The sequence below is a fragment of the Garra rufa genome, chromosome 9 (genome assembly GCF_049309525.1).
Source record: "Garra rufa chromosome 9, GarRuf1.0, whole genome shotgun sequence".
Lineage (NCBI taxonomy): Eukaryota > Metazoa > Chordata > Actinopteri > Cypriniformes > Cyprinidae > Garra > Garra rufa.
In genome coordinates this window covers 8,927,609-8,940,823 of record NC_133369.1, presented here as the reverse complement: position 1 = coordinate 8,940,823, position 13,215 = coordinate 8,927,609, and the positions used below count along the sequence as shown (strand labels likewise).

The following is a 13,215-nucleotide window of genomic DNA, read 5'->3' as shown; positions in this document are numbered from 1 at the left end:
AGTAATAAATAAATGTTTTGTGTATTGTTTATTTGTGTTTATTTAATAGAAAATGTTTAATTCCTGTCCTGTTTGTTCGTGTTTGTTATCTATAAGTGACCCTGGACCACAAAACCAGTCTTAAGTAGCATGGGTATATTTGTAGCAACAGCCAACAATATATTGTATGGGTCAAAATTGTCGATTTATGCCAAAAATCATTAGGATATTAGGTAAAGATCATGTTCCATGAAGATATTTTGTAAATTACCTATCGTAAATATACCAAAACTTAATTTTTGATTAGTAATAGAACTTCATTTGTACAACTTTAAAGGCGATTTTCTCAATATTTTTTTTTCAAATATTTCAAATATCTTGACCAAATATTATCTAACAAATTTAACAAATATTGTTATGTTAACAAACCATACATCACTGGAAAACGAATTTATTCAGCTTTCAGATGATGTATAAATCTCAATTTAAAAAAAATACCCTTTTGACTGGTTTTCAGTGTTGGGGAAAGTCACTTACATTACTTAGATACTTTTTATGGAAAGTAAAGTGTTACGTTACGTTTGCGTTACTTTTTTCAATCTGGGCAGGGCTTGCTTGTTTGTTTTTAATATAAAAAATTTGATTTTTAGCAAGCCCTTTTAGACCAAAAAGTGAAATGAATAAGCCTGATAGAAAAGTAAATTCATGTCTTTACAGTAGAACTGTAGGAAAAGGAAGTTCAACACTCTTCAGCAATGAGAGAAATGAAGCACAAATGTTAGTTAATCAAAAGTAAGTTTTGCTTATTATTAGTAGTTGAATTGGATCAACAAAGGTCAGCAGCAAAGACATTGGTTAATAAAATAGGATTAAATAAAGGAAACAAAAAGTAATGCATTTTTTAAAAAATAACTGAAATGAAATGAAAATGTAATGTGTTACTTTACTAATTACTTGAACAAAGTAATCTGATTAGCCTACATTACTTTTGTGCTACTTTTTAAATCTAAGCAGGGCTTGCTTGTTTGTTTTTAATACAAAAAAATTCGATTTTTAGCAAATGTAAAAGCCCTTTCACACCAAAAAGTGAAACGAATAAGCCTGAAGGAAAAGTAAATTCACGTCTTTACAGTAGAACTGTAGGAAAAGGAAGTTCAACACTCTTCAGCAATGAGAGAAATGAAGCACAAATGTTAGTTAATCAAAAGTAAGTTTTGCTTATTATTAGTAGTTGAATTGGATCAACAAAGGTCAGCAGCAAAGACATTGGTTAATAAAATAGGATTAAATAAAGGAAACAAAAAGTAATGCATTTTTTAAAAAATAACTGAAATGAAATGAAAATGTAATGTGTTACTTTACTAATTACTTGAACAAAGTAATCTGATTAGCCTACATTACTTTTGTGCTACTTTTTAAATCTAAGCAGGGCTTGCTTGTTTGTTTTTAATACAAAAAAATCGATTTTTAGCAAATGTAAAAGCCCTTTCACACCAAAAAGTGAAACGAATAAGCCTGAAGGAAAAGTAAATTCACGTCTTTACAGTAGAACTGTAGGAAAAGGAAGTTCAACACTCTTGAGAAATGAGAAAAATGAAGCACAAATGTTAGTTAATCTAAAGTAAGTTTTGCTTTTAGTATAGTTGAATTGGATCAACAAAGGTCAGCAGCAAAGGCATTGATTAATAAAATGGGATTAAATACATAAAGGAAACAAAAAGTAATGCGTTTTTTAAAAAATAACTGAAATGATAATGTAATACGTTACGTTACTAGTTACTTGAAAAAAGTAATCTGATTACATTACTTTTGCGTTACTTTTTAAATCTAAGCAAGGATTGCTTGTTTGTTTTTAATATAAAAAGTTCAATTTTTAGCAAAAGTAAAAGCCCTTTCACACCGGGAAGTGAAATTAATAAGCCTGAAGGTAAAGTAAATTCACGGCTTTACAGTAGAACTGTAGGAAAAGGAAGTTCAACACTCTTCAGCAATGAGAGAAATGAAGCACAAATGTTAGTTAATCAAAAGTAAGTTTTGCTTATTATTAGTAGTTGAATTGGATCAACAAAGGTCAGCAGCAAAGACATTGGTTAATAAAATAGGATTAAATACATAAAGGAAACAAAAAGTAACGCGTTTTTTAATAAAACAACTGAAATGAAATGAAAATGTAATGCGTTACTTTACTAGTTACTGTACTTGAAAAAAGTAATCTGATTACATTACTTTTGTGTTACCTTTTAAATCTAAGCAGGGCTTGCTTGTTTGTTTTTAATATAAAAAGTTAGATTTTTAGCAAATGTAAAAGCCCTTTTACACCAGAAAGTGAAATGAATAAGCCTGAAGGAAAAGTAAATTCACGGCTTTACAGTAGAACTGTAGGAAAAGGAAGTTCAACACTCTTCAGCAATGAGAAAAATAAAGAACAAATGTTAGTTAATCTAAAGTAAGCTTTGCTTATTAGTGGTTGAATTGGATCAACAAAGGTCAGCAGCAAAGACATTGGTTAATAAAATAGGTTTAAATACATAAAGGAAACAAAAAGTAACATGTTTTTTTTTAAATAACAAATGAAATGAAAATGTAATGTGTTACTTTACTAGTTACTTGAAAAAAGTAATCTGATTACATTACTTTTGTGTTACTTTTTAAATCTAAGCAAGGCTTGCTTGTTTGTTTTTAATATAAAAAATTCGATTTTTAGCAAAAGTAAAAGCCCTTTTAAACCAGAAAGTGAAATGAATAAGCCTGATAGAAAAGTAAATTCACGTCTTTACAGTAGAACTGTAGGAAAAGGAAGTTCAACACTCTTCAGCAATGAGAAAAATGAAGCACAAATGTTAGTTAATCAAAAGTAAGTTTTGCTTATTAGTATAGTTGAATTGGATCAACAAAGGTCAGCAGCAAAGCCATTAATAAAATAGGATTAAATACATAAAGGAAACAAAAATAACTGGCGTTTTTTGAAAAAAAATAACGATATTTTCTTGTAAATGAAAAAGTAATGCGTTACTTTACTAGTTACTTGAAAAAAGTAATCTAATTACGTAACTCGCGTTACTTATAATGCGTTACCAGCAACACTGGTGGTTTTGTAGTCCTGGGTAACATATGATATTTGGTTGTATAGTATTGTCGATACGAAGACGTTATTATCTCCTCCAAAACAACAGATGGCGACGTACTCGAACCTCATTTGACGCACGGAAGTTGAACAAGACGCAGCGTCGCATTGAGTTCTGCGCATGCTAGCTGCCGCACACACTCGCTCACTCACAATCAGGCATCATGGCGGACGTACTGGATCTTCATGAAGCGGGAGGTGAAGACTTTCCTATGGACGAGGATGGCGACGGTACAGTGCTTATTTATGTTTAAACGGTGCATAGACATCTTATTAATGTGACATGATCTAATTTCAGCCGTCGGTTAGTGTTGAACATATGAAATAGGCTTGTTTATATCCGGCGGGCCTAGTCTGATTAGCACGCGTGCTAATAGTTAGCTAATTCAAACGAGCGGCGCGCTGTATTGATTCCGCTTTATTTTGTTTCTTTACTTTGATTTTAGATTTCACACGTTTTACGTGTGAAAAGTTGACACGTTTTCACGTTTATCATGGCCAAAAAAGTGTGTGGTCGATAAAGTCAGGATCAGATGTGTACGTTATGTTCATAGTATTTGTTTTTGTGCTTTCATTCTTCACTGCAGTCTTTTATGTTAGTTTAAATTCATGTTCTCATGGAGTTGTCTTTAAAACGTTTCAGTTCTTTCGAATGCATTCTAAGAGTGATTATTTTGCTTTGTTGATCTTGCAGAGAGCATTCACAAGTTAAAAGAGAAAGCCAAGAAGAGGAAGGGTCGTGGGTTTGGATCAGGTAAGTCACCTCATCTCTAATCTTGTGATGTTTGCCTGCTAATAAACCCTGTGCTAATGATGTTTGCTGTTTAATTTCACAGAGGAGGGAGCTAGGTCTAGAGTCAGAGAGGATTATGACACAGTAGAACAGGATGGAGATGAACCTGGACCACAGAGATGTAAGTAAAACTCACTGAACTATACAACATATTAGGGCTGCTCGAATTTGGCAAAAAATCATAATCACGATTATTTTGGTTAATACTGTAATCACGATTATGACTGGGTCCAAAACTTTATATTAGTGATTAAGATGGCAATACAGCAGAAAAAAATAAATACTGAATACTTTTATGCAAGTCTAAAGTAGTCTAACAATACTACAGAAATTGAATGTAATTATTTGGATGTAAAATAAAACAGCGTCTTCACCGTAATAGTTAAACATGCTTTGTTTCTTATTAAAACTACAAAAGCCCTTCATTCAAGAGCAGTGAGTGGTTTTTCTTTGTATTTTTACGTTTTATTAATATTAATCACAGAGACGGCAGAAGGAATATTTGTTGCCGCTTTAAGTGCCACACGGATCCAATAAACTGTTACACGTATTTTCATTCTCAATCGTTTATGATCATTTAAGACATAACTGACAAGGGTTTACATGAATAATATAACCGTTTCATCTCGATTACTGCATTTTCATGATCGTTTAAAGCAGAAATCGAAACCGAATTACGATTAATTGCACAGCCCTACAACATATCCAAGTTCATATTGTAAATCAGAGGTAATCAGGGAAGTTTGATATTAAGGTCAGACTTCTGACAATGGCTTCTCTCGCTTGATCTCTGTGATCTAAAAGTCAAGTGGCTGTGATTTTTAACATGTTTTGGTGTCTTTCAGCTGTTGAAGGATGGATTCTGTTTGTGACTGGTGTACATGAGGAGGCGACGGAAGAGGATGTCCATGACAAATTTGCAGAGTTTGGAGAAATCAAGAACTTGCATTTAAATTTGGACAGAAGAACCGGGTACCTTAAGGTAGGTTTGCAGCTTTATCTGCTCTGGTGTACTTTTTTTGATATGTTGCACATTTGCATAATTCATTTCAAGTCTGTAATGTGTTTTAAAGAAGTCTCTTCTACTCACCAATCCTGCTTTTATATGATCCAAAGTACAGAAAAATTATTGGTACTATTTAAAGTAACTGCTTCCTATTTTAATATATTTTAAAATGTCATTTATTCCTTTGATCAAAGCTACATTTTCAGCGTCATTACTCCAGTCTTCAGTGTCTATGCTGATTTTCTGTTCATTTTTTTTTATTATCAGTATTTAAGACTGTTGAGTGAAAATTTTTTTTTCAGGATTCTTTGATGAACAAAGATCCAAAGATCAGCATTTATCTGAAAAAAAAAAAAAGCTTTTGTAACATTATACACTACCATTCAAAAGTTTTGGAGTTTTTTTTTAATTTTGGTTAAATACTTTTTTAATAGTTTTAATTGGCAAGAATGCTTTAAATTGATGATAAAGAGATTTATAATGTTACAAAAAAAAAAATCAATTTAATATAAGTGCTGTTTTTCTGAACTTTCTATTCATCACAGAAACCTGACAAAATTCTACTCGGCTTATTATTTAAACCACAACAACAATAATAATAATAATACATTTTTTGAGCAGCAAAACAGAATATTATAATGATTTCTGAAGGATCATTTGACTGGAGTAATGATGCTGAAATTTCAGCTGAAATCACAGGAATAAATGACATTTTAAAATGTATTCAAACAGAAAACTTTGGTTTTTTTAATATTTAAAATGTTTCAAAGTTGTACTGTTTTTGCTGTACTTTGGATCAAATAAACAGGCTTGGTAAGCAATATATCTTTTAAGCTCCAATATTTGGGTTTAGTAATTTCACTTTAATTTAATAAGGTTATTAGTCAGTTATTGATTTTCTTTTTTCATTTTCAAAAATGTCCAATGTTATTTTTATAGGCTGATAAAAATGCTAATTTTAAAGAATAAATCCCATACAGACTTAGAGTTTTATGCATTTGAAGTCTGCATTTATCCATTTATATATTAACTATGAATTTTTCATCATAATGGCTGCTATTTTCTGTGTTGAAATAATTGATGGCAGGCTTTTGTTTTGACTTTTTTAAATTTTGGAAAAAGTTTTTTCTGCATTTATGTATTGACTCTGAAAACCTGACCAATTAAAAAACATATATACAATAAATATAATATTTATATAGAGTTGTTCAATCTGTGGTATGCAACAGGAATACACCTGAATGTGCATGATTTTATCCACCAGATGGCAGTGTTTTAAACAGAACACACAATGTGTTTGAGCAGTGTTTCATATGATGATATTGATGCTTTCTTTTGCTTAAGCATTCCAATAATTGTCAAGGGAGCTTTTCTGTTAGGTTACTGTATGGTTGTGGCAGCTTTACATTTGACTAGTGATGCACATCTTTGATATTTTGTCTATTCAAGCATTTTCAGTAAATTTGATTGGTGGAACGGGAGAGAGACTTTTTTTTTTTTTTTTTAATTGCTTTATCATTTATTTTTTGTATGTACATGTGTGTCAGATGGAGTATGGCATGTTATGTTAATGTTAAAAACTTCAAAACTTTTAAACTCACCCTGGTCTATTCAGCTGTGTTCTGTTGGCTTTTTTAATCCCATGATGCTCTGTGAATATGAACACTCAGACCTTGTCTTTTGTGCATGTGTAATTTTTTTTTTTGTCATTGAATTGTTTTATGTATATCACTGTCAGTCATTGAGAAGCCCATTTTAGACAATCATCAGATTTTTTTCCTCAGGTCAAGCTAACACCTTAATGCATAAAATGTTTAGTTTGACTTGTTTCAAGACAAAGAATGTAAAAGGCAATTCTGGAACCAGGCAACCCAGTGGAGAAGCATCCCTTTGTTGTTTGAAACATTATCTTGGCCAATAATGAGACTTGTTTTTCATAGGGCTATGCACTGGTGGAGTACGAGACCTACAAAGAAGCCCAGGCAGCGATGGAAGGGCTGAATGGCCAGGAACTTATGGGGCAACCAATCAGCGTTGACTGGTGCTTTGTAAGAGGACCCCCTAAGAGCAAAAGGAGGTGAGTCAGTTCCTGATTCTGTTAAACTGGATTTATATACTCCGACCGTTTCACTCGCTCACACAAACTTCATTTGTAGCGGATATTTGTCTTCTATTGAATTTGGTAATGATACAGGTCGTAATAGAACATGACTAATGGACCGCTGTGCTTTTTCTCTAGGGGTGGAAGAAGACGCAGCAGGAGCCCTGACAGACGGCGACGTTGATTTTCCCCGCTTTTGACTCCAGTGTCTGTTTCCCAGCCAGTGTGGCATTGTTTTTCAAGACAGTTTGGAGTCAGATTGGAGTGTGTGTATCTCTTCACATAAGGATTTTAGTGTTTTTGAGAAGGGGGGAGTCTTAATTGTTAGTTATTCGGTAACTGTCTGTAGGTCTTTTGTTGAAGAATGACAGATGCTGCTGAAGCATACATGTGTTGAAGCTGTCGGTTTTATTTACTACTATTTTTTTTTTGTACAAAGTGACCGTACACTTTAAAAATGTATGTAGACGTTCACTCATTGAAACCTATTATGATTAGCGATTTGTATATTTCCAATAAATTAATTTGGTTTGAGATCTTTGTTTGTGTCATGCTTTCCATTTGAGCCCATTCTGTTTTTTACAACCACAGTTTTTACTAAGAATTTACAAGTTTGCCTTTTAACGTTTTAACTCACTGACCACAAATGTGACCCTGGACCACAAAAGTATTTTTTTTTAATTGAGAGTTACACATCATCTGAAAGATGAATAAATAAGCTTTTTATTGATGTATGGATAGAACAATGTATATTTGGCTGAGATGCAACTATTTGAGGGTGCAAAAAATCTAAATATTCTTAGAAGTTCTTAGCAATGCATATTACTAATCAAAAATTAAGTTTTGGTATTTTTACGGTAGAAAATGTACAAAATGTCTTCATGGAACATGATCTTTACTTAATATCCTAATGATTTTGGGCACAAAATATTTTTTTGACCCATACAATGTCTTTTTGGTTATTGCTACAAATATACCCATGCTACTAAGACACATAATTTCATAATTTGATAAAGTATCCTTTCTAACTGTTATATTTTTTTACTTTGACCTTGTCCTTTTTAGGGGAAAAATACATTTTTGGGAACAATTATTAGATTTACTTTGACCTATTTATGGTTTATTTTTCATCAGAACTGGAATTGACACCACGGAGGAATGTCATATCTCTATTAGGAAATGTTTTTAGTCCATTTTTCCAACAAATTATAGGCGTTAACTTATCATCACAGAGGAAAAATAGCTTATGAGGTCATGCTGACAGAATATGTGGAATTGACCAGACAAGATGCTGATGACATTTTTCCAGCATCAGCAAATTACATCATGACTAAGCCGGTCCCCCTTAAATAAAATAGTTGCTTATTGCTTTGTCACTGTCACTCAGGTCCGACTTTCTTTCATAGGCTCTTCAAACCGATGCCCATCATGTACAATGTGGTTAACCAACCAGCGTGGAATACTGAGCTCCCACTCTCTTCTCACATTTGCCCTTTTCTGCCCACAGGCGGAGCTTAACAGGAAACTCCAACCGCCATTGGCTCACGCCCGTGTCTGTCAAACGCAACTCTCTCTCTGATTGGCTCAAACGGCCAGTTGAGTTTCCTTAGATGGGCGGATTTGTAGCGCCTTGGTTGACATTGTTGTTGTTGTGGGAGTAAGAATGTACTTAGTCGTCAAGTCTTTTTAAGACTAGAAGCTAGACGTATTTTTGACATTTACACAAAGCTGACTACCATATTACCCCGGGGGAAGTGATTATCTGCGACAGAAAAGCCTGGAGTGCGAGGAAATGAGAGAGAAATTCCGCGAGGCCGCTCGAGGTAAGCGCGCAACTGCATTAGCTTTAGCTACGAGAGCCCGAAAACCCCTCACGAGCGTTTTGTAACGGAACCGGGTCGATTTTCATCAGCCCCTGGGTGTCGGAGATAAAAGGAAAGTGTACGTTTACTGTTATTTCCGTTCTATCCGTAGTTTGACAGCAGATTAGATGTTTCCTTTGGAAAAACTGTAGAAAAGTAGAGCGTTAATAAGAGAAAGTTGGCCGTTAGGTCATGTTTTAGGCTGGACACTCTGAGGGGACGGTGAGCGAATGGCTGACCCTTCTTTAACTGCTGAAACTATATTAACTAACCCTCACAAACTATAAAAAGTTCATTACTAGTTTTATTAAATGCTCTTAAGTGTATATAACAAGACTTGATTCTCAGTTTGTGGTCTAACGCAATATTGCCCCTCAGCAACTTTGAGAGACACTCACTGTCCGCTAGCCGAGCAGCTAACTATCTGGTCAAGCAATGACAGTCTGGAGGAAAGACTTGTTTTAATTGTGTAGTTTTAAAGTTTTAGATTATTAAGAAGTGAACATTTGTTAGATTATTGATCACTATTGAAGCTGTCATCTGGCAGCCTATGGTTGTGGCCACTCCTTTCAGCTCACTGACCCTTCGTGCTTCATGTATTTGGTTGTCATGTATGGGTGTTATATACTGCATATATCGTGCATCATATTGTTTACTATTTGCTTTATAGACTCTAGTTTATAATGTGTGCAGTGTGTCTCATACTGATTCATGGTGTATATTACATTCACTGTATTATATGATGACCTGATCTGCATCCTCAGTTGTTGTCCTCATATGACAAATGCAGCTAAAAATCATAGTCTTGCAAATTTCGAAGTTCGCAGTCTAACACCGATTAAGAACAGAGGGTTTTCACTTACATCACCATTTGGTCAGTTACCCGGATGCGCAGCCATATTGGATATACTCGGATGTAAACAACAGTATTGATTGCGTGGTTAAAGGCACAAGATGTGAGTCCTCGCCACTAGAGGGCGCATATTCAAAACATACAAAGAAACAAAGGCGTAGTTTGATGACACCGTGATTGAATGTGGAATCATGGGAGTTGTTGTCTTCATCGACACAGCTGATGAAATCCGACGGGACTTGGGCAGAAATCATGTCCATAGATAACCTAATGTATTAAAGACTTGTTAAGGTCTCTGTAGTATGAAGCAGGGTGGTGCTGAAAGTCATGAAAGCGAAACAAGGCCGCTAGAGCAATTGCTAATGAGGGACGAGCGCGATGCACGGCTCAAAAGCAGAGTTTTTATTATGCCACAGTCGACCACTTCCGCTTTTCCGGTCATGCGTATGTAGGAAAAGCAGCACTGTTTTATCATACTAAATACATTTGAGTGTGTTAAAAGTTCTGTTATAATGCTACTCTGTGTGTTCGTCAAATGTCTGATAAAATACGTAACATATTAAAGTAGGGCTGCACGATTAACCTTTATCGCATCGATATTGAGGTTTTAACTCCCGCAATAACCTAACCTCAGGAGGCTGAGGTTTTTTCCCCCGCCTCTGACATTTGAGTGACAAACCTATTAGCCAATCAAAATGGTCGAATCTCGCGTTCCTGGCTTGCTGGCCAATCAGAAATGGCAATGGAAACAAGGTTGTATGCAGTGCACCGGCTTTCTGTCAGCAGCAAAGCAGCTAACACACAACGTGTACCTCGAATTGTGCCAATATTAAAAGCTTGTAACTGTGCAGAAATGGCCGAAGGCACTTCTTCGGTGACGGGAGAGGAAGCGGCGGAGCACTTGGTTAACAAGAAGGGTGGTACTTCAGCTGTTTGGACTTATTTTGGATTCGCGAAGAATGACGTGGAGCTAAATGAGAGTGCTAAATGTAAAGTATGTCCTCAATCACTATGTATGCAGTTTATTTAACCCTCTGTGTCGTAAAAGTAACAACATATGTTATTCATAATTTTAGTTTTATGCACTTAAAAGTATCGAACGAACAAAAATCGAATCAAAATTTGTCAGAAAAACCGCAATTAGGTTTTTTCTCAAAATCGTGCAGCCCTACATTAAAGCGTTTTGGGATTCCCATGTTTTATGACGCCATTGGCAGGTGACGCAATGACATGGTCCGTTACACTAGTTAAAATTGCTTATTTCTATAGATTTAAACATTCTTTGAAACATTTTGGATAATGTAAGTACACAAGTCAGTGAAATATATAACACTCTTCTAGTGTTTTTTGGATATTTTAATCAAAAATCTTACATATTGTGGCTTTAATGTACTGCTGAATACGTTATTCTGCTAATTTATGCTGTCTAAACCACGGAAAAAACGTGTGGAAGCTGCTATATCTTATAGAGAAGGACTTTGTAAGCTGGAAAGGGCACAATATTTTGACAAACTAAAGTTATTAGGTGTTAAAGATCCGTGTGAGCAGTATTAATTAAGATATTAGCCTAATATTTCACGTACCTGACCCGGAAATGATAAGAAGAAACAGGAATGTTGTCAAGATTCTGGAAGTCATTGTTTAGTTTGGCCAACCACAAACGCATCTTGTTCTTCAGACAGTTTTTTGCACTTTTCTCCTTGATTTGTTAGAACTTTTGGCAGTCTATATTACTCCATATGTTATTCCTGTTACGAATGCTTAGTGCAGCCCAAAACATAACAATAATTTACTATTTTCAGCAGCAATAATCAGTCAAATATGCAAGTTTTGTTCAGTTCAGTGGCATTGCTTACATTCAGTGCCGCCAATATGGCCGATTAATAACACGTCATGAAAACACTCTATAAACAGTTGCACAGATATATTTATATTTATAGCAATAGCCAAAAATACAGTGTATGGGTCAAAATTATCAATTTTTATTTCATGCCAAAAATCATTAGGACATTGAGTAAAGATCATGTTCCATGAAGATATTTTGTAAATTTCCTACAATAAATACATCAAAACTTAGTTTTTTATTAGTAATATGCATTGCTAAGAACTTCATTTGGACAACTTTTATGGCAAATTTCTTAATATTTAATTTTTTTTTTTTTTTGCTGCCTTAGATTCCAAATATTGTCCTATCCTAACAAACTCTACATCAATGGCAAGCTTATTTATTCAGCTTTCAGATTATGTATAAACTTATGGACCCTTATGACTGGTTTTGTGGTCCAGGGTCACATATTACAGCATAATGACAGCTTTAATGTTTTGTTGTGTGATTGCATCCATCTCAGAACAGTGTTTTCCAGTGACCCAAATGTGTACGTGAAATTGTAAGGAATTTAAGTTAATGATCATCTTTTTCCACAACTGTCATTCTTTTGTCTTCTTTTCTTCTTCTGGTGGAATCTGACAGATCTCAAAGTGTGGGGCGCTCATTACGGAGCCCCGCTTAAAATGAAAGCTGTGGGCACTTGCTGCCATGGTTTGAATCCCTACAATGTGTGGGTACGGTTACACTCAGCCCTGAATTATTCAGCTCTGTATTTACAAGCTCTTTTGTCAGCTTGTTGTTTAGTGAAGGCAGCCACCCCTAAACATGAAAGTAGGACATGCAAACAAAGTCTTGGGGTTTTAGACAGCTTGGGCTTGTTTTTCTCTTGTGTGGACCTTGAAAATAACAGTATCTAAGCCTTTGCAGTTTAAACACAGACCCACACATCAGCGTCATTATGATTTCGTATTTGTTTTTGTACTTGCATAGTTAACAGATGAACGTGGACATTTATTTTTCAACATGTTCTGTGACAAATTAGTTTTTAAAAGTAAAAATATTCCATGCCGGTTCTAAATTAATATGAAGTCATGTAAGCTGCATGCACAATCATTATAATACAATTAGAAAAATGCAGTTTGACGTAGTTTTTTATGGAGTTTAGCATGTCACACCCCAAGACAGTTCACTAAGTAACTATTTTACGTAGTCTTAGGCTGGTATGTGTGTTTAACTGTGCTGTAGCTCTGTTAAACCTGTAGTTGTCTGTTAGTCATGGTGAAGTTCATAGGCTTTTATTTTAATTCAGGCTGTTCAGACTAATGTCATGATTGTGTGATGGTCTTGGGTTGTGGCATAAGCTGGAAATGGACTGTTTTAGACATGTTGCACTATTCTTTTTAGTGTACAGTTTACGCACTACCACACAGACATTGTGTAATACCCAGAAAAGTGTGTTGTTTTGTGTGTTGTTTTGAAGTAAACAGGTTGAAAGTTACATGATCTTAGAGCTTTTTCCCTCTGAGTCATACTCTATTTCCAGCACACCTGAAACTAAAGAACAAGAGTGGACTGTGCTTTGGAGGTCTAAACGTCATCATTTGTTAGTCTAGTACATTGCATTATAGAGTGTTTTCACGACATGTCATCAGTCGGCCATATTAGTGGC

At 34.7% G+C, this 13,215-nt stretch overlaps 1 protein-coding gene across 1 annotated transcript; it reads left to right on the top strand.

Moving 5' to 3' along the window:
• The first annotated feature begins 3,245 nt into the window (after positions 1–3,245).
• On the top strand, positions 3,246–7,537 carry LOC141342721 (RNA-binding protein 8A). The gene is made up of 6 exons (XM_073847236.1): positions 3,246–3,334; positions 3,798–3,857; positions 3,940–4,017; positions 4,742–4,878; positions 6,843–6,979; positions 7,142–7,537. Exons 1-6 carry the CDS (start codon positions 3,268–3,270, stop codon positions 7,185–7,187), a joined length of 525 nt encoding a protein of 174 aa, XP_073703337.1. The 5' UTR covers positions 3,246–3,267; the 3' UTR covers positions 7,188–7,537.
• Positions 7,538–13,215: the final 5,678 nt, after the last annotated feature.